The 22,772-nt window shown below is 39.2% G+C and overlaps 1 protein-coding gene across 1 annotated transcript in view; it reads left to right on the top strand.

Annotated features, from left to right (window-relative positions):
* Positions 1-22,772, top strand: part of morn3 (MORN repeat containing 3) — a 72,521-nt gene that overhangs the window by 5,440 nt on the left and 44,309 nt on the right. Inside the window, exons 2-3 of the mRNA XM_060843995.1 lie at positions 14,170-14,327; positions 18,962-19,121. Of these exons, the coding sequence (XP_060699978.1) occupies positions 14,170-14,327; positions 18,962-19,121 (318 nt within the window). The remainder of the gene's footprint in view (positions 1-14,169; positions 14,328-18,961; positions 19,122-22,772) is intronic.

Here is a 22,772-nt window from a genome sequence, read left to right as displayed (position 1 = left end):
ACTATTACCCTACATTTACCCCTGACTAATGCACCTAACCAACACATCCTGGAACACTGTGGACAATTTAGCATGGCCAATTCATCTGGCCTGCACATCTCTGGTTTGTGGGAACAAACAGGAGCACCCGGAGGAAACCCATGCAGACATGGGGAGAACATGCAAACTTCACACAGTCACCTGAGGCTGGAATCAAACCCAGCACCTGGCGCTGTGAGGCATCACTGCTAACTGCTGAGCCATCGTGCCAACCAGATTTTAGTGTCCATGATTATTAAGGATGAAATTGCGAAGTACTCGAGAGTGCATGGTAGAGTAGGGCTGAGCCTGTTAGGTTCTTTTCCTGAGGTTTCACACACCATCTGCAATTCGCACACACCGACTTCTGCAAACAGTTAAAGTTTATTAAAGCTTCTACAAGCTAGGTGGCCCCTTTGACCATCTTCACAGGCGTGTGAAATCGAGTCAAAGTGAGGCCCTGAACAAAGAAGACACATCCCCTTTGTACAGGTCAGTTCTTAATGCTCACAGATACTCTAGCCACTCCACCGCCCCCCCCCCATCAAATGTTACCCCAGGTACATTGGTAGGATGAGATCATCCTCGGAGATAATGCAAACGTAAGTGTTAGCGGGTTTTGAGAAGATTTGTAGCTTAGATTGAGGTTTCCGATGTAGGTTTGCTCGCTGAGCTGGTAGGTTCATTTTTAGACGTTTCGTCACCATACTAGGCAACATCTTCAGTGACCCTCTGGACGAAGCACTGCTGATAATTTATATGTTTGGGTTTCTTTGGGTTCGTGATGTCGTTTCCTGTGGTGATGTAATTTCCTGTTCTTTTTCTCAGCGGGTGGTAAATGGAGTCCAAGTCAATCTGTTTGTTGATAGAGTTCCAGTTGGAATGCCATGCTTCTAGGAATTCTTGTGCATGTCTCTTTGGTTTGTCCTAGGATGGATGTGTTGTCCTTGTCAAAGTGGTATCCTTCTTTATCTGTATGGAAGGATACTAGTGAGAAACAGTCATGTCGTTTTGTGGCGTGTTTTCTGCCTGTTTGTCCAATATAGCAGCTTGCACGGTATTTTGTAAATTATATTAGTTTTGCTTGTTGTCTGTTTCGGGCCTTTGAAGTTCATTAGCTGCTGTTTTAGTATGTTGGTGAGTCTGTGGGCTACCATGATGCCAAGGAGTCTGAGGAGTCTAGCAGTCACTTCCGAGATGTCTTTGATGTAGGGGAGAGTGGCTAGGGTTTCTGATCGCGTTTTGTCTGCTTATTTGGGTTTGTTGCTGAGAAATCGATACCCATTCTTTTTGAATATGCTCTGCCCTTCGTAGTTCCTCTGTGCTGCAGTTTGTCGTGGCTCGTTGAAATAATGTTCTGATGCAGCTTCGCTTGTGGATGTTGACTGGTATTATTGATGGTCTTGAAGGTTTCCTCTAATTTGTTTCGTTTAGTGATGACAAAGGTGTCATCCACGTAGCAGACCCAAAAGTTTGGGTTGGATGGTTGGTAGAACTGTTTGATCGAGTATCTGCATTACCGTCTCTGCTAAGAACCCTGATATCAGAGATCCCATGGGTGTTCTGTTGGTTTGCCTGTAGGTTTTGTTGTTGAAGATGTAGTGGATGGTAAGGCATAGGTCCATTAGCCTGATGATACTGTCCTTGCTGATGAAGTTAGTGGTGTTTGGTACATGTGTCTTTGGATCTTCTAATACCCTTACTGGCATAAAATTCACTAAAGAAGAGGAAAACAACAACAAACTGCCATTCCTCAATTTCACAGTCGAGCGAACAGCCAATGGGGAACTTCAAACCAGCGTCTACAGGAAAACAACACATACGGATCAAATACTGAACTACAGGAACAATCATCCTGACGTCCACAAACGAAGCAGCATCAGAACATTATTTCAACGAGTCACCACAAACTGCAGCACAGAGGAACTACGAAGGGCAGAGGAAAAATCACCTATACAGTGTATTCAAAAAGAATGAGTATCCAATTAACATACAGTCTGCTGATTTCTCAGCAACAAACCCAAACAAGCAGACAAAACGCGATCAGAAACCCTAGCCACTCTCCCCTACTTTAAAGACAATTCTGAAATGACTGCCAGACTAATCAGATCCCTTGGCGGCATCATGGTAGCCCACAAACCCACCAACACACTAAAATAGCAGCTAATGAACTTCAAAGACCCTATACGGACAACAAGCAAAACTAATGTCATTTACAAAATATCATGTAAGCACGTAACAAATGCTACATTGGACAAATAGGCAGAAAACTAGCCACCAGGATACATGAACATCAACTTGCCACAAAACGCCATGACTGTTTCTCACTAGTAACCTTACATACAGATAAGGAAGGACATCACTTCGCCAGGGACAACATATCCATTCTAGGACAAGTCAAACAAAGACAAGCACAAGAATTCCTAGAAGCATGGCATTCCAACTGGAACTCTATCAACAAATACAGTTTGTTTACATTTACCATTTACCACCCGCTGAGAAAAAGAATATGAATTGATATCACCACTGGAAATGACATCACCAACCCAAAGAAACCTAAACATATAAATAGAAAGCAGAAATCATCAATAGTGCTTCGTCCGGAGACTCACTGAAGTGTTACCTAGTATGGTGACGAAACTTTCCAGCTGAGTGAGCAAACCTACATCCAAACGTAAATGTCCTAATCCTGGGGAATTGTTAAGAAGACCATTTCCTGACTCAGTGATTCCCTAAGACAATGTAGGTGTGATACGTCCTAGTTTAAGGGGATGGCTATGAAAGCATTTCTGAATGGAAGAGATTGAATCATAGATTAATTTTATAATAGTAGGGGGAGTAGTAGTAAATGACTGTCTAAATGGAGTGGGAGTGATCTGCATTCCTGCATAAATGTCATCTTCACCCACTTCCAGAATGTTCAGTCAGTGCAGTTTAACCCTTTAATATTACATTGTCCAGAGAGATATTCCAATTTAATCTTTCAACATTATATTCCATCCTTTTTATCATTCCATGATAACCACCTAGATGACACTACCAGCTTTCATAAGACTTTGACAGCCAGTGTTTAAGCAAGTTATTGATAGGCAACGTGCCATGCTTATAACAACAAAGATTACTAGTTCATGCAGTAAATAGAGTTTCCAGGATCCTCCCATGTGGAAAGAAAAGTTCACCAGTAAAGTTCTTAAATTCATACTCCTTAGTGACCATTTTACTCCCTCCAAGTCGAATGGAAACAAGCCAGTTATCCAAAACCTCCTTCAGTAATGTCCAATCTGAAAACAAAATTCAGTCTGTTGTCCTTGCACTCCACTCCACGGAGAAATCTGAATTCTTGGATAAGGGCAGTTAAATACTTAACAAAACTGATGAAACTTCATTCTTCAGAGATGCTTCAGATGGAGGATACCAGCACATCTGAGCGTGAAGTGCAGCAGCAGGCTAGGTGAATGCAGCATTCTTTGCTGCTTCTGCTCCCGCTCTGCTGTTAAATGTAACAAAGTCAACTGGCTGTTGTGATGTTAGCTTGATCAGTGAACCTTCATATCCCTTAAATGAGAGAGATGATAAAGCTCATGTGGTTTAATGTCCATAGTAAGGTTACTGACAAAAAGCATACCGCCCTCCTCTTCACTGTTATTAGCTTCTTCACTTTTCATGCTCATGACTGGGGAGCTGATGGAATCTGTTAGATCAGATTTTGGAGGGGCAGCGGTGGTACGAAGGCTTGCTTTACCTGTGAATGGAGAAACTTGAGAGACTATGTTAGCTGCTGCAAGTATCTTTGCATTTCCTGTCTCATTACTTCCTTGCCAAGGTGGTTATCAGTATGAAGACAGTCACACATTTAACTACACTAAATTGTGTCTGCCTATTTCAACATTCTCGGTTATCTTGAAGTCTGTAACTCTGTTCACTCTTTATAACATTATCAAGTTTTCTACAATCTATAAATTTCTAAATTGTACTGCCTAAACAATTTAATCAATTATAAATCACAATCAGTGGTCCTAAAATCAAACCGGATTAGAGTGGTGCTGGAAAACACAGCAGATCAGGCAGCATCCGAGGAGTAGGAAAATTGATGTTTCGGGCAAAAGTCCTCCAAAACATCGATTTTCCTGCACCCCGGATGCTGCCTGACCTGCTGTGCTTTTCCAGCACCACTCTGGTTTCCAGCATCTGTGGTCCTCACTTTTGCCTAAAATGAAACCATTCAGGTTATTCAAAAATTATTTTCCTTTAACAAATTAATACTTGTCTAATGTGGAAGCTATCAGGAAAAATATTTCCAAAATGTTTCCTGTGCTCGAGCTATTGAAGAGGCAGTTTCAGTTCAAATTTAAATCTCAAATATTCATGGGAAACAAATGCAGAATATATTAAAATATGTTCTCCAAATGAAACCTCCCAAATAAAACAGTCAGAATTACAGTGGCAACTTTGGTCGACTTCAACATTCTTTGAATGTGCAAAATGAAGGGGGTCAATGAAATCTTAACAATAATTGACAGAACTGAAACAGCTCAGCTTCAAGTTCTAATGCTCTTTAAAATCTTAACAAAACATCAAACTTAAAATGCACTCTTCTTTTTAGATTAGATTAGATTACTTACAGTGTGGAAACAGGCCTTTCGGCTCAACAAGTCCACACCGACCCGCCGAGCGCAACCCATCCAGACCCATTCCCCTACATTTACCCCTTCACCTGACACTACGGGCAATTTAGCATGGCCAATTCACCTAACCTGCACATTTTTGGATTGTGGGAGGAAACTGGAGCACCCGGAGGAAACCTATGCAGACATGGGGAGAATGTACAAACTCCACACAGGGAGTTGCCTGAGGCGGGAAATGAACCCGGGTCTCTGGCGCTGTGAGGCAGCAGTGCCAACCACTGTGCCACCGTGCTGCCCATTTTGTGAACACTCTGCATTAAAAACACAGCAGCAAAGATATTATAATACATTACTCGCAACTGGCTAAAACATGACCACTGACATAATTGTTTTTGATTTGAAACAGGCATTGTAGCATTTTAAACAAATCAAGGGCTCAACGTCCTCAATCAATTTGTTTTAAGGTTACAAGTTTGATCATTTTAAAAAAGGACATAATGTACAATTTCAGTGTATAAACAAAATCTGCCCTATTATGTAATCCACAAAACACACTGAATCGGGATCCTAATTCAAACGAGGCAAAAAAGTCACTTAAAAGGATTTGTTTTAACTAGTATTTCAACAAAACCAAAATATTTAAATATCAAAACTCTCAGCATGGCACAATTTACATTGAACCTTTCCTCTCGACAAAAGTATTGGTACAACCTTAATTTCAGAGTTTCTTATGTTCTTTTTGAAGAATCTCTGGTCAGAATTCTTCTCATTTTAATATGGGGGATAACCGCGCACATTTGGGACCCCCCCCCTCCTCCAGTTCACCTGGGCTTGATCCATGATATGGAAAATGAGGAGTCAAAAATGTGGAGGAGGTGGCCTCAAAAGATCCACACCAGAATCGGACAAGAATAAATCACGTTCACAGACTCTCAATCAACTACCACGGCACAGAAAAAAACCCACAAACATTGGTCCAAGATTCCCAAAGCTCTGTGATCCCCACAGTGCCTGGCACGCCTACACAAAAAAATCACTAAACATCCTCACCTCAGTGGAATCCAGACCGACTTCCACTACCCCACCACCGGACGAGGCCGTGAGGGAAAGAAAGACCAGCCATATTCTCCTGACGAAATCACACCCACAAAAAGAGAAAGTCCTCGCAGCGGACCACATGGCATTGCAGTCCATGCCACTCCCCTCCTCCAAAACCAAGACTTGCCGAGCCGAGTTCACAGCCCAGAAACAGACTCCCACAACAGAAACCCAGACTAACCTTCCCTGGCAGTCAATGCACTTCACTGTTGGGATCCAAGTGGATCGGCTCCACTTTCTCCCCCTTTTCCCGGTGATGCCATGTTGACCTAAAATTACTTCTAAGGGGAGATGTGGCTCACAAAATCGATACCTTTAATAAGTACCAAGTACTAACTTTTTTTTAATGCTCCTTTTTCCCTTGAGGACTTTAACCCCTTTTTTATTTTACTTCTCACGGGGACTTGAACCCCTTTTCTTACTCTATGTGCCTGAGGACTCTAAGCCCAATCACAATCCACTTTGCAAAGCGACTAAGTGTGCAAGTTACCTCAAAGATTCCGTCACCACCGAGTCCCAGGAGACAAGGGGTCAACTGAGTGTTAAGTTTAGAGAGAGAGAGAGAGAGAGAGAGAGATCAAAGTGATGCTTACCTTGTGGGCCAACCTGTCTCACGTAGCCAACACAGTTCGCCTGGAAGCTCCGTGTATGTTGGGTATGTTGGATTCCGACTGCTGCCACCATGTGTTAGGTTCTTTTCCCAGGATTTCACACACTAGATGCAATTTACACACACCAACCTCTGCAAACAGTTAAAGTTTATTAAAGCTTGTACAAGCTAGGTGACCCCCTTTGACCCTTTTCACAGGCTTATGAAATCAAGTCAAAGTGAGACCCTGAACAAAGAAAACACATCCCCTTTTATACAGGTCAGTTTGCAATGCGCACAGGATACCCTGGCCTACACCCCTCATTTAATCACTTATTACCCCAGATACAATGGTAGGATGAGATTATCCTTGGAGATAATGCAAATGTAAATGTCCTAATCCTGGGGAATCATTATGCAGACAATTTCCTGATTCCATGATTCCCTAGGACAATGTAGGTGTGATGTGTTCTAGCTTCAGGGGATGACTCTGAAAGCACTTCTGAATGGAAGAGATAGTTTAAATTGATAATAGTAGGGGGAGTAATAGCAAATGACTGTCTAAATGGGGTGGGAGTTGGTCCACATTCCTGCATGAATGTCGTCTCCACCCACCTCCAGAATGTTCAGTCAGTGCAGTTTAACCCTTTAATATTACATTAATGTCCAGAGAGATTTTCCAACTTAATCTTTTAATATTATAAGCCAGCATGGCTTTTTCGAGGAACGTCATGCCGAACAAATTTGTTAGAATTCTCTGAGGCGGTAACAAGCAAGTTAGACAAAGGAGGGCCAGTAATGTGATCAGTTTGGATTTCCAGAAGGTCTTTGACAAGGTGGCACACAAGAAGCTGCTAAATAGAATAAGAACCCATGGTGATAACAGAAAGCTGCTGGTATGGATAGAGATTGGCTGACTGACAGAAGGCAGAAAGTGGGGTTAAAGGTGTCTTTTTCAGGGTGGCACTGGGTGACTTGTGGAATTTCACAGGGGTCACTGTTGGGACCACAACTATGCACTTTATACATTAAAATCTGGCTGAGTGAACTGAGGGGATTGTTGCTAATTTTGCAGATGATACAAAGATAGGTGGAGGGGTAGATCATGTTGAGGAAGCAAGGAAACTGCAGAAGAACTTGGACAGGCTAGAAGAATGGCCAAATTAGTGGCAGTGGAATACAACATGGGAAAGTGAGTTTGTGCACTTTGGTAGGAAGAATACAGGTGTGGAGTATTCTCAAAATTGGGAAAGCAATCTGAAGCACAAAGGGACTTAGGAATCTCCGTTCAGGATTCTGTCAAGGTTAACAAGGTAAGTTAGGAAAGCAAATGTGATTTTAGCATTCATTTCAAGAGGACTAGAATACAAGAGCAGATATGTGCTGCTGAGGCTGTATAATGTCAGTCTACATTGTGAGCAGTTTTGGACCCCATATCTGAGGAACGATGACCTGGCCAGGGAGAGGCTCCAGATGTGGTTTACAAGAATGATCCCAGGGACGAAGAGCTTGTTGAATGAGGAGCAGCTGAGGAGTCTGTGTCTGTAGTCAGTGGAGTTTAGAAGGATGTGAGGTATCTTGTTGAAATTTATTCAGAGGCCTGAATAGAGTAGATGCGGAGAAGATGTTTCCATGAGTTGGAAAGACTAGAACCTAAGGTCACAGCCTCAGAATGAAGGGGTCACCCTTTAGAACTGTGTTAAGAAGGAATTTCTCTAGCCAGAGGGTGGTAAATCTGTGGAACCCATTTCTGCAGAAAGCTGTTGAGGCTCCATCATTGAGTGTATTTGGACAGAGATAGATAAGTTCTTGATTAGTAAGGGGATCAAGAGTTACAAGGAGAAGGCAGGAGAATAGGATTGAGAAACCAATCAGCCATGATCGAATGATGGAGCAGACTCAATGGACTGAATGGCCTAATTCTGCTTCTGTATCTTATGGTCTTACTGTCTTTAATAGTTGTAGCGGGAAGAGCATTAAGCAAGAAAAAAAATCAGAGATTACAACAAACACAGCAGCAAAATCTTGGAAAGTTAGTTTGCAACGTGATGGGATTAAACAAATGGGGGTACTAAACAAATGTCACCTTATCTAAGGTTGATGTATCCTCTCCATTTGTTTTTTTCGCTGCATAGACTAGATTTAGAGATATAGATTTGCTCAGTATCTGCATCTTCCTCTCAACCTTGTCGGTTGAATTCAGAGCAAAGTTGGGAGCCTCTGTGGATGAGGCTCACTCTTGTGCAGAGGTTGCCAGAAAGCAAGCACCAGGATTCTGTCGGACTCCACTCCAATATTTTTGATGCTAATATGCTCCAAGCTAATTGCAGAGAGGAAATTAAGATACATTTCTGATGTCCAAAGTTTATTGATTTTCTCAATCTTGCCCCTCGCGTTCCACATCAAATGTTACTAGGCGCTCCCTTTATGTATGTACTCAGATAATTAATAGCTACCATTTCTTACTTCTTAATCTTAAATAAACACATGAACAAACCTAACAATTTGATTTACCAGGTGTTAACATTTGACTGTTTGACACATCAGTGAGACCCAGGTGATGGATACCAGGGCATGACCACATGTTGGTGACCTGTATAATGCATCATTGGGGTCAGAATTCCACTGAGATCCCTTGAGGTTTTGCCTAAGGGTGTAAAGTTACAGTGCGTTGCCATGAGGAGGTACTAATAACAGGATCTTTGTAATGCAGAGCCTATATATTGGCAGAAGGAGAGATTTGTTTTATTCAGTTGCTTCTTTACAGTAAGCAGCAATGAATTATGCAACTACATAACACACATGATATTCTGTGGCAAAAACCACTAAGACACATCTTGCTTCCAATTATGGTGAATATGATTGCATTGTGGAGACATGACTGCTTTTGAAATGAATAGGTCACCTTGACACAGTGCATATGTTTTTATCTTCAATTAAGTAAATACAAATCATCTGTTTGTAAAGGATGGGTGATTTGTCTGCCAAATTATTACCCAGGCAATGATGATGATAATCTACCAAAAAGATCTGGATGGATTCTCATTTTCTAACCTGGAAGACAATATTTCAGAGTGTCGGTTGAACACACAACTCAGTCCCATACCCCCACTGCCTCTTGAGCTTGAACATAGGAACAAGATCAGGCAATTTAGCACCTCGAGCCTTTTTACCAATGAGATTATGGCTGATGTGAACCTTTACTGCATATACCATTTACCACATAATATAAACAATATGCAGATGTTTATCAGTAAAATGATCAAACATCCCCAATGTGATACTTATCCAAAATTTATTCTGATAACGCTTTGAAGTGGTCAAGAGAATTGGTGGAGTGATTGAGGTGGTAATGCTAGTGCCTCATGATCCTATGCTCATTGTTAATGGATAAAATTTAACAAAGGGTTTGAGATTAAATTGTTGCAGATTGACGGTTAGTGAGGGACTGAATGTTAGATGAGAACCAAAGTTGAGGAAGAAAAGTCATTTCTGGTCACTACAGTGCCTGTATTTCATTACATGAGACTGGATCATTCCCATTGAGCTGGATAAATGGAAGAATAATTTGAGAAGGATTACAAAATATAGCTTAATTATCCTCATCCAACAGTGCACGTGAAGTTAGTTTATCCGATGTTCTTCTATTGCCAAACTTACTTCACTAACATTTCCCAACCCTGTGAAATCTACCAATGAGAAAGCCAAGATTGGAAGTATAATGCTGAGCTCATTATTTCTAATTTCTCCTCCATGTTGTATGCAGTCTTGACATGGACATATTTTGCCATGCCCACATTTTTGCTGGTTCAAAATCCAACTACCACTGGATCATGAGGTTTGCAATGGTTCATAAAGATAATCCCTCTCCATTTAATAGTTAATTTAGGGGGGCAATGTATATCATACACAATTTGCATAAAAATAATGAACATCTTATTGAATGTTGAAAAAAAGGACAAGGTAGGTTATGCATCCGAAGCCTGAATGTGGAAGCTAACATGAAGAGATTAGAGAAAAGAGTTTTGAGAAGATGGCATAGAGCTGCCAGTGACAACATATACACTGACTTTGACGACCATGAAGTGATTGGAGATGGGACTGTCCTTGGAGAGGAAGGATGGGCCAAGGATAGATTTTGAGAAGAGTGGCGATGGAAAAGACAGACATTGATGATGTCAATAATTGGCTTGTTTAATAGCTTTGATCTATAATAATAAAGTGATATTATTGTTGTTCCATATTTTAAAAAAAGAAGACATTCTTTGCAATTGATAATACTCAAATATGACAGATGTTGCACCACAAACTCACTGACTCCCACAGTTACCCCGATACATATCCTCACACCCTACTTCCCGTCAGGGCTTCATTCCATTTTTCCAGTTTCTTCACCTCCATCACATCTATTCTGATGATATCTCATACTGCATGGGGACCTCAGAAATGTCTACCTTTTTCCTCAACTGAGGATTTCCAGCCACCATGGTTGACAGAGCCGTAGCCATGTCTTTATCCCATCTCTTCCCTTGCACAACAACAATAAGCTCCCCCGGTGCTCACATTCCACCAAATCAGCATCCACATCCAAAAACAATCATTAGCTGCCATTTCTGCCACCACTAGACAAGTATTCCCATCGTCTCTCTTGTCAGCATTCTGCATGGACTGTTACCATGGGACATCCTGATCTACTCTTCCACTCCCAAAACTTCCCTGTATCCCCACGGCACCTTCCTGTGCAATTGCAGAAGATGCAGTGTCTGCCCGTTTATTTCCTCTTTCCTCAATATCCAAGGCTGCAGACACACAGTCTCACTTTCCAGGTGAAGCAGCGATTTATCCACACTTCTAGTCGATTGTCTTCATTGTTCACAACTGGGGAGACAAAATGCAGACTGGGTCCCCACTTTACAGTACACCTATATTTTGGCCATAAAAATGACCCTGAGCTTCCAGGTGCCTGCAACTTTAACACTACTGTTCCCGGGCCAATATTTCTCTCTTGGGCTTGCTGCAGTGCTCCAGTGAGGCTCAGTGCAAGCTGGAAGAACAGCATCTTGTTTTTCATTTGGGAACCTGCGGTCTCAGGACTCAATATTGAGTTCAACAATTTTAGAACCCAAGCACATCCTTCCATGTGCTTTATCCAACTCACACCCCAGGCTCTGTCATGACATTGGTTGCTTTCAGCACAGCTAATCCATTGTCACCTTCTCATTGTCCCCATCTCTCACTCTCTGTGTATGCTCTCTTTCTTGTCTCTCTTTGTCTCAACATATCCACTCACTTGTTTTTCCCACACCCTGTCATTAGCTAGCTTTTCCTAGCTACTATTAGTTCTGTACAAAGATTGCTGGACTCAAAACATTAATTCTGCTTTCTCTTCATAGATGCTACCAGACCTGTTTAATTTCTCCAGCAATTTCTGTTTTTGTTACAGATACTCATGTTTAATTTATAATTCTATATGCTACAAGAAATTATTGAAATTGTGACCTCCGTATAATATTTTAGACTGTATACCATTATATACATATAGTTTTTATTCTTAACAACTGAACTTTCTATAAACCTCAATTGCTGCAAAGAATTAGGTACTGTTGGATGTGCTCCTTTAGTTCCTCTGATATTTGGACAGGATATACATTATAAAGTAATCAAATGAAAAGCTTTTATACAATGCATCATCATACTTTGTTATAGGTTAAAGTAATTTTTAAGAAAAGAGAACCAATTATTAATATGAAGCCTGAAATTTAAAAACAATTGCAATTGTCCTTGTGATTTAGTCGTTTGTGTGTAGTTGTGATTAATTCAGTTCATCTATTTGGTACAGATAAAGGTAGATTAGCATCTGAACTTCAAAACTGTGCTCCAGACTTCGAACAATACACAAGCAATATAAAATAGACCACAAACAATGTAGATTTGCTAACTAGCAGATTTACTGCCATAATGCTTTTCTTTTTTGTTCTAATTTTGAATTGCCTTAATCAATTTTGTGTAATTTCAGTTGGACTTCTATAATATTTACTAATACCATTTTAATTTTACTGCTGAGACAGTGAAAAATCAGTAGTTCATTGGTGTTCCTAAAATGGAACTAAGGGAGATTTGAAGTTTCAGTGGTCTGTGGAATTGCCTAAAAGTAGTTGTAAAAGATGATCACTGAGGCAATGTCACTGCATCTTCTTCGCATTGTTGTCACACCCCATTTGGATTAATTAGAATCTACTTTGTCTGTATTGGTTTAAGCTTTGAGTTATAGGAGACCCAATTCATTTCCTTAACAAGTGACATTGGTTCCGGTTTGAAATTTTATGTTCATCTTTCAATGTCAATCTAGAGCAATTAAAAAATTGCACTGTCTAGAAACATGAATCTTTTGGATGCCATGAGATCTATTTATATATATCAATTTTCAAACTGGGAAACTGCATCAACAATGCGTATAAAAAGTCTCTCAAACAAGCAGCTTTTACAGAATGATCAATATGTATGTTTCACTTTGTGTTGAAAACATTGCTTTTCACATAATATTGGAATTAAGAACAAGAGTAAGCTATTTAAGCCCTCCAGCCTGCTCTGCATTCAACTAGATCATGGCTGATCTTCTACCTCAATGGTATTTTCCTGCACTATCTCTATATCTTTTTAACAGGTGTGATATTTAAAAATCTATTGATCTCGGTTTTGATAGCACTCAATGGCACCCGTCTGGGTTAGAGAATACCACTGATTCTGAAATCTGAAAAAATTCCTCCTCATCTCATCCAACATGCCCTAATCTCTTATTCTGAGACTTTTTTCCCCTGGGTTCTAGACCCTACAGAAAAGAGAAACATCCATTTTGAATTACCTTGTCAAATCTTGTCAGAATTTTGTACTCCTCCAATGAGATAAACCTCTCATTCTTCTAAACTTTAGAAAAGACTCAGTCTTTTTAACTTCTCCTAGTAGAACAATTGTGCCATCCCATGGATCAGTCTGGTGAACTTGCTTTGCACTACCCAAATGGCAATTTATCCTTCCTTTGGTAAGAAGAACAAAATTATGTAAAGATGCAGTTTCACTAATGCTGTATACAATTGTGGCAAGATTTCTGTACTTTTGGTCTAAATACACTTGCAATAAAGGCTAATATACCATTGCTTTCTCAATTGCTTGCTGCACCTGCATGTTAGGTTTAAAAACAAGAATACCCAGGTTCTTTTGGAGATAAATACTTATCAATCGAACACCACCTAAGAAGTATTCTGCATTTCTGTTTGTTCCCATCAAAGTGGGTAATTCACATTTTTCCAGATGATATTGTAGTTCCCATGTTCTTGTCAGAAGCAAAAATAGAAATTGCTAGAAAAGCTCAGCAGGTCTGGCAGCATCTGTGGAGAGAAATCAGAGTTAATGTTTCAGGTCAAGTGACCCTTTCTCCGAACTCTATATACTTGTCCACTTCTATTGTCCACTTACTGTCCAAATCTCTTCTTAAGTTTATTCATATATAGCCATAACTCCCATTCCTGCCAAAGTTTGTGCCAAAGTTTGTCTCACTGATGATAAAGTATAAATTTGGTTTTACAGCTTTTTATTTAAGAATTGAAATCCTTATTACATGAATTACTTGTGAAGAGATTGAAATAACCCTTATCTTAAACATTTGATTTATATACTGACAATTCCTAATTGCAAGTTCAAAAAATTATACTAATCACTATCTATTTTATAATAGTGAGAGTTCTGAAAATGTCCATTTTGAGCATTAAGGCAAAAAAAATTCTAAAGTATTTAAACATTTCCAGTTGCATCATCATTGATAGTTTAGTTTAATCTAAACAGGAAAGGGAACACAGAAGTGGAAATCTAATGGAGCCGTATACAATGGTGACTGGGAATATGGAAAAAGAAATGGTTTTGGGACTTACAGTGTACCAGATCCAATTAGTGGAGAATATAAAAAGGTCTATTCAGGAGCGTGGAAAAATGACAAAAGACATGTGAGTACAGAATTGATTTTTGGTAATAGTTACTTTTTTTGAGAATACAATTGAAGTAGTACCATTTACCATTTTAGTGTATATTGTATCATTACTATTTGTTTTTAATGTTTTATTTGTCCAAGATAACTGACTACTTTTAGGCAAAGTTAAAATTCCACAACACCAGGCTATAGAGCAACATATTTATTTGGAAGTACTAGCTTTCGGAGTGCAGCTCCTTCATCAGGTACCGAGTGGGGCAGAATCAAAATGATCATTATCTGAGAGTGAATACTTCCAAATAAACCTGTTGGACAATAACCTGGTGTTGTGGGATTTTTAACTGTCCACCTGAATCCAACTTACACATCATGGCGATTTTTATGCAAATATAGTGCATCTTTCACATTTAGTTACCAAAATTTTCCTTTCCTTTATAGTGAACTACTTCTTTGCAGTGTCAAATTTAGTTTAACTGTTACTCAGTGAAGAGCCATTTTTATATTGTTTGCTATTTTATAACTGTGGAAATTCTTGTATCATGTATGGACAGAATTTGATATTGGGGTTCGGTAGTGAGTACTGAAGGACTACCCTCAAACCAAAATTGAAATTTCCTAATTTTTATTTGGTAAATTTTTGAATGTATTTTTAAAAATGTGTATACACTACATTGGTCTTAAATGAATCAATGAACAGGTGCCCTCACAATGTTCCTAATTTGTTTAATCTGAGTCTTTGTAGATACAGAACTTGAATACTGCTGAATAGTGAGATATTACTGAAGCTTTTTATCTTGCATTCAACAAGACAAATACAAGAATGTAAAATTACAAATGATTACAACAATTTAAACTGCAGAAGAAAAGGATGTTGATTGGTTGACAAGTAGACTCTGATAGGCTGAGGCATTGCCAAGGAGAAAGCAACAGAGTGCTATAAGTTCCACAGGCTCTGAAATAATTCAAAGGTGCAAGGTTGAAAATATTCCTTTTGTTTACAGGGAATGGGTCCTGTGAACGTATATGTAAAGTTGGTTTTGATATAACACGATAGTTTTGTTCTTGTGCGATCTCGCGTTATAAGAAAATCGTGCAATTTAAACTAATGAGGCCCGAATCATTTTATATCCAATACAGGCAGGGGAGGTTTGTGTTCTACAAATAATGGTCTAATTCTCCAGTCATGTCAAAGCCAATTCATGTTGAAGAGATGTGTGTTATATCAGAACCGTCTGCACGTTGCTTCTAGCAAGTACGTCATATTATAAGTTTGAGTGTGTATTTTTAATTGGTTGTTAGTGTAGCTGTTGTGCACTTGGAATTACTCAGAATTATTCATCAAGTGTTGCCTAATTGCAGAATCACATCAGAAAATAGACTTTTTTTTAGGTATTGGAAGCGCAGGCTAAATATGACCTGTACTCCTAATATTACAAATATCTGAAGGAATATGCTTTGATTTAATCAGCCAGTCATGAGGTTGTACAGTCCACATACCTGACATCACACCAGCACTTAGATTCATAGAGATGTACAGCACGGAAACAGATCCTTCGGTTCAACTTGTCCATGGTGAGCAGATGTCTCAAATTAACGTGGTCCCACTTGTCAGCACTTGGCCCATGTTCCTCTAAACCCTTCCAATTCATTGCTTTCTCCATGGCATTGGGAAACTATTAACCTCAGCTAATTAGTTGGCAACATTTTATCCTCTCGCACAGGTCAGAATTTATACATGACATTGCTCAATAATGTGGAAAAAGAATGTCTTTTTCAGTAGTGTCAGCATCCAAACATAGCTACTGCATTGTAGTATTGTGAAATAGCTTGCTTGAGGTATTCAAATTTTTTGAGAGATGTGGCCTTCCTGGTGTAAATTTGACATAAATAAGACATTTTTCAGATCCAAAAGTGGAACCTCTGGCTCATTTAAGAATTTTTGAGATACTCAGAGAACAAGGATCTGATCAAGATAACCACTGTTATTCTGGATAGTTTTGGTGCTCTCCGTTCATGCTTGCAGGATGAGAACATTTTGAAAGCTGTATTTTACAAGATTGCTGATATGGCCAGTCTAATGTATTTTCCACTAACATGATTCTTTAGCTCATAATGTGGCTTACATAGTCTGTTAAAATTGACATAAATTCATCTGCAAAGACTGATTCTCTGCACACTAAAAGGATATGTTCAAGCTTTGTGTCTCTTTCTTGAAATACTTGGGATCTTGGAACCAGTAGTTCCCCATTGCTTTCTCCATGGCAGTGGGAAACTATTGGCCTTGGCTAATCAGTCAGCAACATTTTCTTCTGTCATACAAGTTGTGCGATCATTTAAAATTTGACAAGTTTGTTCTGATGACTGTAAGATGGAAAGCTCTGGCAACATATTTCCCATTTCAACAATATATAACTTTTGTAGGTTTCTAAATGAATTGTTAAAAATAATCTGTAACTTGGAATGCTCTTGAAAATAGTCTATAGCAGCTGAGTGTGTCTGAAAGTGTTCAAGTTCTGCACAGTCAAAAGGCTCGAAGTTCAGAATATTCCAATGCCAGTGATGTCAATATTGATCTGCTTAAAAATTTTGTTAAATGTACAGGGGGAAAACCATTGTCTAAACTGTTTCAAACATTCCAAATTCACAATTACCTTCCCAATTCAAATTACTTTTCCACAAAGCAAATTTCCAATAGTGAGATGGGGATATGAAATTGTCTAATTAAAGGCATTAGTAGTTATTTTTTAAAATTCCAGATATCAAATCAAATACAACTGCAAACAATGTGGCCTTCTATTTTTATCTAAAGTTCTAGTATTGTCTATATTTTAGTGATCTTCATATAATTCAAAAGTAATAAATAATACAGTTAGATGGGAGCTTTACCACTGCACCAACACACTGCTTGGGTTGTGTGTGCAGTGAACAGTTGTTGAACATTTCCCAGAATTGTCAAATGGTATTAGAAAATAGCTTCTTAATTACAGTAACTGCACTTGGGGCATATCGCAAGTTAGCTAAGCAAATTCACCCAATTTAGCGCTCTTCATCAATTTGTTCTTTCGGCATCCCATTGTATCCCAGAAGTGAAAGACAAAACAAATGGATTAATTAATTACTGATTTACAGATGTCAGGTTTAAAAAGGACAGCTAATGAACTACAAATACTTCCAGATCTCTTTCAATTTCACCAACTATTTTGTGGGACTAAGAACTCACCTCCACAATAAGAGTGTTCAACTTAGCCACACAAAACTGGAAACTAATTTATGGATGCTGGTCTCTTGGTTTCAAAACTAAAATCACTCCAGAAAAAATGTGGCTTAAATGACTTTAATTTGTTTGGAGCCCCAATTAAAAATAAGTTTCATCTAAAAGTGGTGGTTTTTGCATTCTGGCAATTTGGAGTCTAGCAGTGTCCAGTCAGATTCCAGTTGAACTATCTGCTCTTTAACAATTGATTACTGTCTTTGGCTGTTTACAATATCTGTTTGCCAGTTTCCTATTAATTGTTTGCACTGTTCTATTGATGATGGAAATTTATATGAAAATAGACACAAATGTTTTTTGTTACTTTCTAAGCCTTTTGTTTGGATTTTAATTTTTTTATTTCAAGTTGAGAATCAGTGGAACAGGAAGGTAGAGAATATTAATTGTGCAGGAGAGTTGACTTAGAATATAATGACAAGGATTACCGTTCCCATTTCTATCTTTGATTCATGAAATTGCCTTGCAGTTTAAATTGCAATTTCTGTGAAGTAGTGGGCAAGCAATTTGAATGTCAAATTGGAATGAAACAGCAGGTCTTTGTACAAAAAAATTGAAGTATTTTCCACTACCTGGAGGCAAAAAGTTCTCTGAGATGAATTACTTTGGTGGAGTCTTATGATCACTTGAGAGCTGATGGATTCTTCTAACTTTTCCAGATTTGTAGACCTTCTACTCTTGCCTGGTTGTGAATGAACATAAATACGTACAATGTACAGAGAAACTACTTCCCTGAAACACAAGCCTGTTAGATAAATAGAGCAATTACTTTGCAATAAACATTTACAAAATTGTTACCATGACCCCCATGGAGGTGCAGTATTCTATATCTCAGCAAATCCTGAGACGTGAATTTCCAACAGTGCTTTAGAATGCCCTCTGACCTCTCAGGTGTATGTAAAAAAATCCTGTGGCACAGTTTTGAAGAAAAGCATGAACTATGTACATTGATTTAGCCAATACTTATTTCATAGATAAGTAGATTATCTGATCCTTACTACTTTGCTGTTTCTGGAGTTTGGTGTGTGCAAATTGTCTGTCATTCCTTTGCATTAGAATGGTAGTTACAGTTAGACCATAAGATATAGGAGCAGAATTTAGGCAATTTGGCTCATCAAGTCTGCTGTACCACTCAATCATGGTGATCATTTTCTCAACCCCATTCTTGCTTTCTCCCTGGAACCCTTGACAATCAAAAATTTGTCTAGTTCAGACATAGTTCTTTTGGCTGTAAAGTGCTTTGGAACATGCTGAGGCTGTGAAAGCCTTTTATAAAGTAAATGTTTATGTCTTTCTTATTCATTTCTTTTTGATGTGATTTTCATTTTACCTTTATGTTTTATCATTATTGTTATGATATATCAATGATACCTTTTCTGCAGGGGTTAGGAACCAACTTTTACTCAGATGATGACATTTATGAGGGCCATTGGTATGCTGACAAGAGAAACGGCTGGGGTAGAATGTACTATGCAGATTGCTCTACCTATGAAGGTGAATGGTTTGATGACACTCCCAATGGTCAGGGAATGCTTCGTCTGGGTAAGTTGTGTTTTCCAGTACTTATTATAGTAATCTAAGCTAAATGCTAACTTTCTGAATTGAGTGGCAGCAGTTTGGCTTTTTAACAGGCTGAAATACATAAAAAATGCACCGTCTGTACTGAGAAAAGCCAGTTCTACTGATCACGTTTGTTCTGTACAGATTCTATAAATACTTTTTCATGGATTAAGTATTTTAGCCCATGCCTCACTAACCACAAATATCTATTGAACCATAATTCAAGGAACACTGTTTCCTTCCTATGTCTCTCCTTGTTTTTAAAAAAAGTCAAGCAGTGTTATTTATATTTCTGTATTCCCCAACTTCCCTTCTTATTGAATTTATTTTATCCAAAAGCAGTTACTTCTCTGAGTCATCTGTGAACATTTACTAACCTGTCAGGCAGGGGTAAAGGTTTCATTGCGTTCTTCCCCTTGACTTCTATAAATTCTCCACTAAGTGGCCTCCAGCTCTATTATTCAAACTTAACTAACTTGTTTACTTTCATTCAAACCTATATCATTTATCTTCCTGCAAGATGTCTCTTCTCAAAAATAAATTAGGTAATGAGCTTATCTTCATAAGTTAGTTAAGTAACCTGGTCACCTATAAGAATTCTTTCTAATGCACATTTTATCTTTTTTGAAGTTTGCTGACCAAAATGGAATGTCATTATAGCGGGTGTTAACTTGTCATCCGGTATCCATTATTTGCATTCTAAAACACACTGGACTTACATAAAAAAAGAGGAAATGCTGCAAGTCTTAGCAGGTCTGACAGCCTCTATGAAGACGGAAATGAGTTTATGTTCTAAGCCAATATCCTTTGTCAGAACTGGGGAAAGTTAGCAATGCAATAGGTTTTATGCAAGTTAAAATGAAGAATGTTGGAAAAGGAGTAGAAGAGAAGAAAGAACGAAAGGCAAAAGAAAACTAAATGATTAAACAGTTGAGATTGCAAGGCCAACAGGAATTATAATGCGACATGATTCCATTTCCTGTATTTGCATGGAAAGGTGGCATGGAAAAGAAAGGGTGTATTGGAGGTGATTGAGCAGCAAACTAGAATGGTCACCAGGTTGCAGCAGCCTATCTCGACTCAGTTATAATTCTAATGGAGCACTTCAATACCACACTTTGGAGTTCAACGACATCTTCCATTCCGATGTTGCTGTTAGGCGACTTTGCACACTGGGACAGGCAGCTATCTCATTTATTGAAACAGTTTGCATTTCTGATCTCTTAGCTTGCATTCTTAACACTCACTCATTTTGTACCTAGTTAGATGCTCACAGCATCTCTGCCTTGCCTTTTCTGCACCTTGCTATCTCAGAACTTAAAGGCTCACAGTACTTCTGTTTTGTCTTGACTTTTAGCACAGACAGAAAGCCAGGCGACTTGCCATGTTTGTCAGTAATGATCAATGGAGGAGGCGAAAGTTGCTATATCCAAGTTTCCTACTACATTGATGTGATACCTATCATATGGTGGCAGCTTATTAAACAAACACTCCGAATGTGCTTGTTCATGTCTCAAAGTCTGAGAAGAGTTGTTCTCTGTGGGTTGTAGAGGGACTGTTCTCAGTCAGGAGCTCTTGCTGCAGTCTGTCAAGAGTACCATTTAATCTCTGCAGAGGAGGAGGTGGGCCACGGTCAATCCTGCAGACCTAGTGCAACCAATCAAGGGATTAGTGGTTTAACAAAGCAGTCCACATTCTGATGTATACTGCACAAGCTATGTCAGGTTGTGGACTGCTTTGTTAAATCACTAAAACTTGATTGGTTGCACTAGGTCTGCAGGATTGACCGTGGCTCACCTCCTCCTCTGCAGAGATTAAATCAGTTAAGAACCTGCACTGATGTTAGTCCTCAGTTGCTGTTTTCATTCCAAGATGGTTGGGAAATACCCCCAACACAAAGGCCCTTAGCTTATAAGTACCCTTAGTAGAAGTCAAGTACTTTTTGGAAATTCAATTATATCATCTCGTCATTCCCGTTTATCTACACTGCTCATCACCTCTTCAAAGAACTGTGAAAAGTGTGTCAGGCATGATTCCCCCTTCATGAAGCCATTACTTAGTTAAAGCCATCTGCTTACTTATATTATGTGTTTCTAAATAATCTGCTATTACATCCTTTATAATAGACTCTAAAATTTTCTCAGTGACAGATGCTAAGCTAAGTGTCCTATAGTTTTTTCCATCTCCCATCTTGTTTGAATAAGGGTGTTACCCTTACGGTTTTATAATCCTCTGGGACTTTTCTACAATCTAAGGATTCCAGGAAGATTCCAATGTATCCATTGTCTGTGCAGCTAGTTCCTTTAAAATCCTACGATGTGGCGTAAAAGGTTCAGGTTACCTATTGGCCTTTAACCCCATTTGTTTCCCTAGTACATCATCACTAGTGATAGATGTTATTTTTATTCCCTGCCACCCAGCCATCCTGAGGTCTCATTGGGTACTTTTCGCACACATTGAACTGTTGCCAAGTTTCACAACATGTTCTTTTATACACTGCTAATTTTCTTGGATCATGTGAGAAGTCATTGTGGGGCGAGAAGGTGTCATTGTTCATAACAAATCACTTTCAGTCTGCACCTGACATGGCTTGTGCAGCATACATCACAATGTGGACTGCTTTGTTAAGGGTCCATGTAGCATCTCACTACTCACTTTGTTGGGTGCTGCATGTCCAAATGTATGGAAGATGATGGAAGGCTGTTATTTCTGTGTGCTGAAACTGCAGATTGATCACATTACTAATCCTGCTCATGTAGGATCATTGAAAACATCACCAATGGATCCAGGTTATTACCATCTCTGTTTGCCACAAAAGCAAAGAGAAACACATGCATCTGGAAATCTAGCTGCAGCACAACCTCCAGAAGATGTTGAACAGTCTCAATGCAGAGTTTCCAGTTATATGTCTCCTCAAGATGCAGAGGTTCGCAGCCTTTGTTGTCACAGAATTCCTCCAGATGAGCAAGCATTGTTCAGCTGCTGAGTGAAGATGTCCAAAGGCACCATGACAGAACTGTTATCATCTCTGGAGCATTCAAGATGCTATAGACTGTAGATAGGTACCAGTGAGAGAACCAGATCATAGAATCCCTACCGTGTGGAAATGGCCTTCGACCCAACAAGTTCCACTCTCTAAAGAGTAACCCAACCAGGCCCATTCCTTTCCCCTGTATTTACCCCTGATTTACCTAATGTACACAACCCTGAACACTATGGGCAATTTAGCATGGCCAATTTACCTTACCTGCGCATCTTCGGATTGTGGGAGGAAACCAGAGCACCTGGAGGAAACCTGCATAATGCGATACTTCATTCATAGGAAATGCTTCCAATTCGTAAATTTTGAGATTAGATTAGACTTACAGTGTGGAAACAGGCCCTTCGGCCCAACAAGTCCACACCGACCCGCCGAAGCGCAACCCACCCATACCCCTACATTTACCCCTTACCTAACACTACGGGCAATTTAGCCTGGCCAATTCACCTGACCCGCACATCTATGCCATACCTTAAAGTGTGCACAAGGTAGTCTTGAAATTTCCATGATTCCCAAATCCTTGATAATTCTCAGTTTGCTTGTTCATTTGAAGGGCTGTATGTCCTCTGAGAATAGCCATTGATAGGCTATCC

This window comes from Hemiscyllium ocellatum, chromosome 24, assembly GCF_020745735.1.
Source record: "Hemiscyllium ocellatum isolate sHemOce1 chromosome 24, sHemOce1.pat.X.cur, whole genome shotgun sequence".
Classification (NCBI taxonomy): domain Eukaryota; kingdom Metazoa; phylum Chordata; class Chondrichthyes; order Orectolobiformes; family Hemiscylliidae; genus Hemiscyllium; species Hemiscyllium ocellatum.
This window is presented reverse-complemented; position numbering and strand designations above follow the sequence as displayed.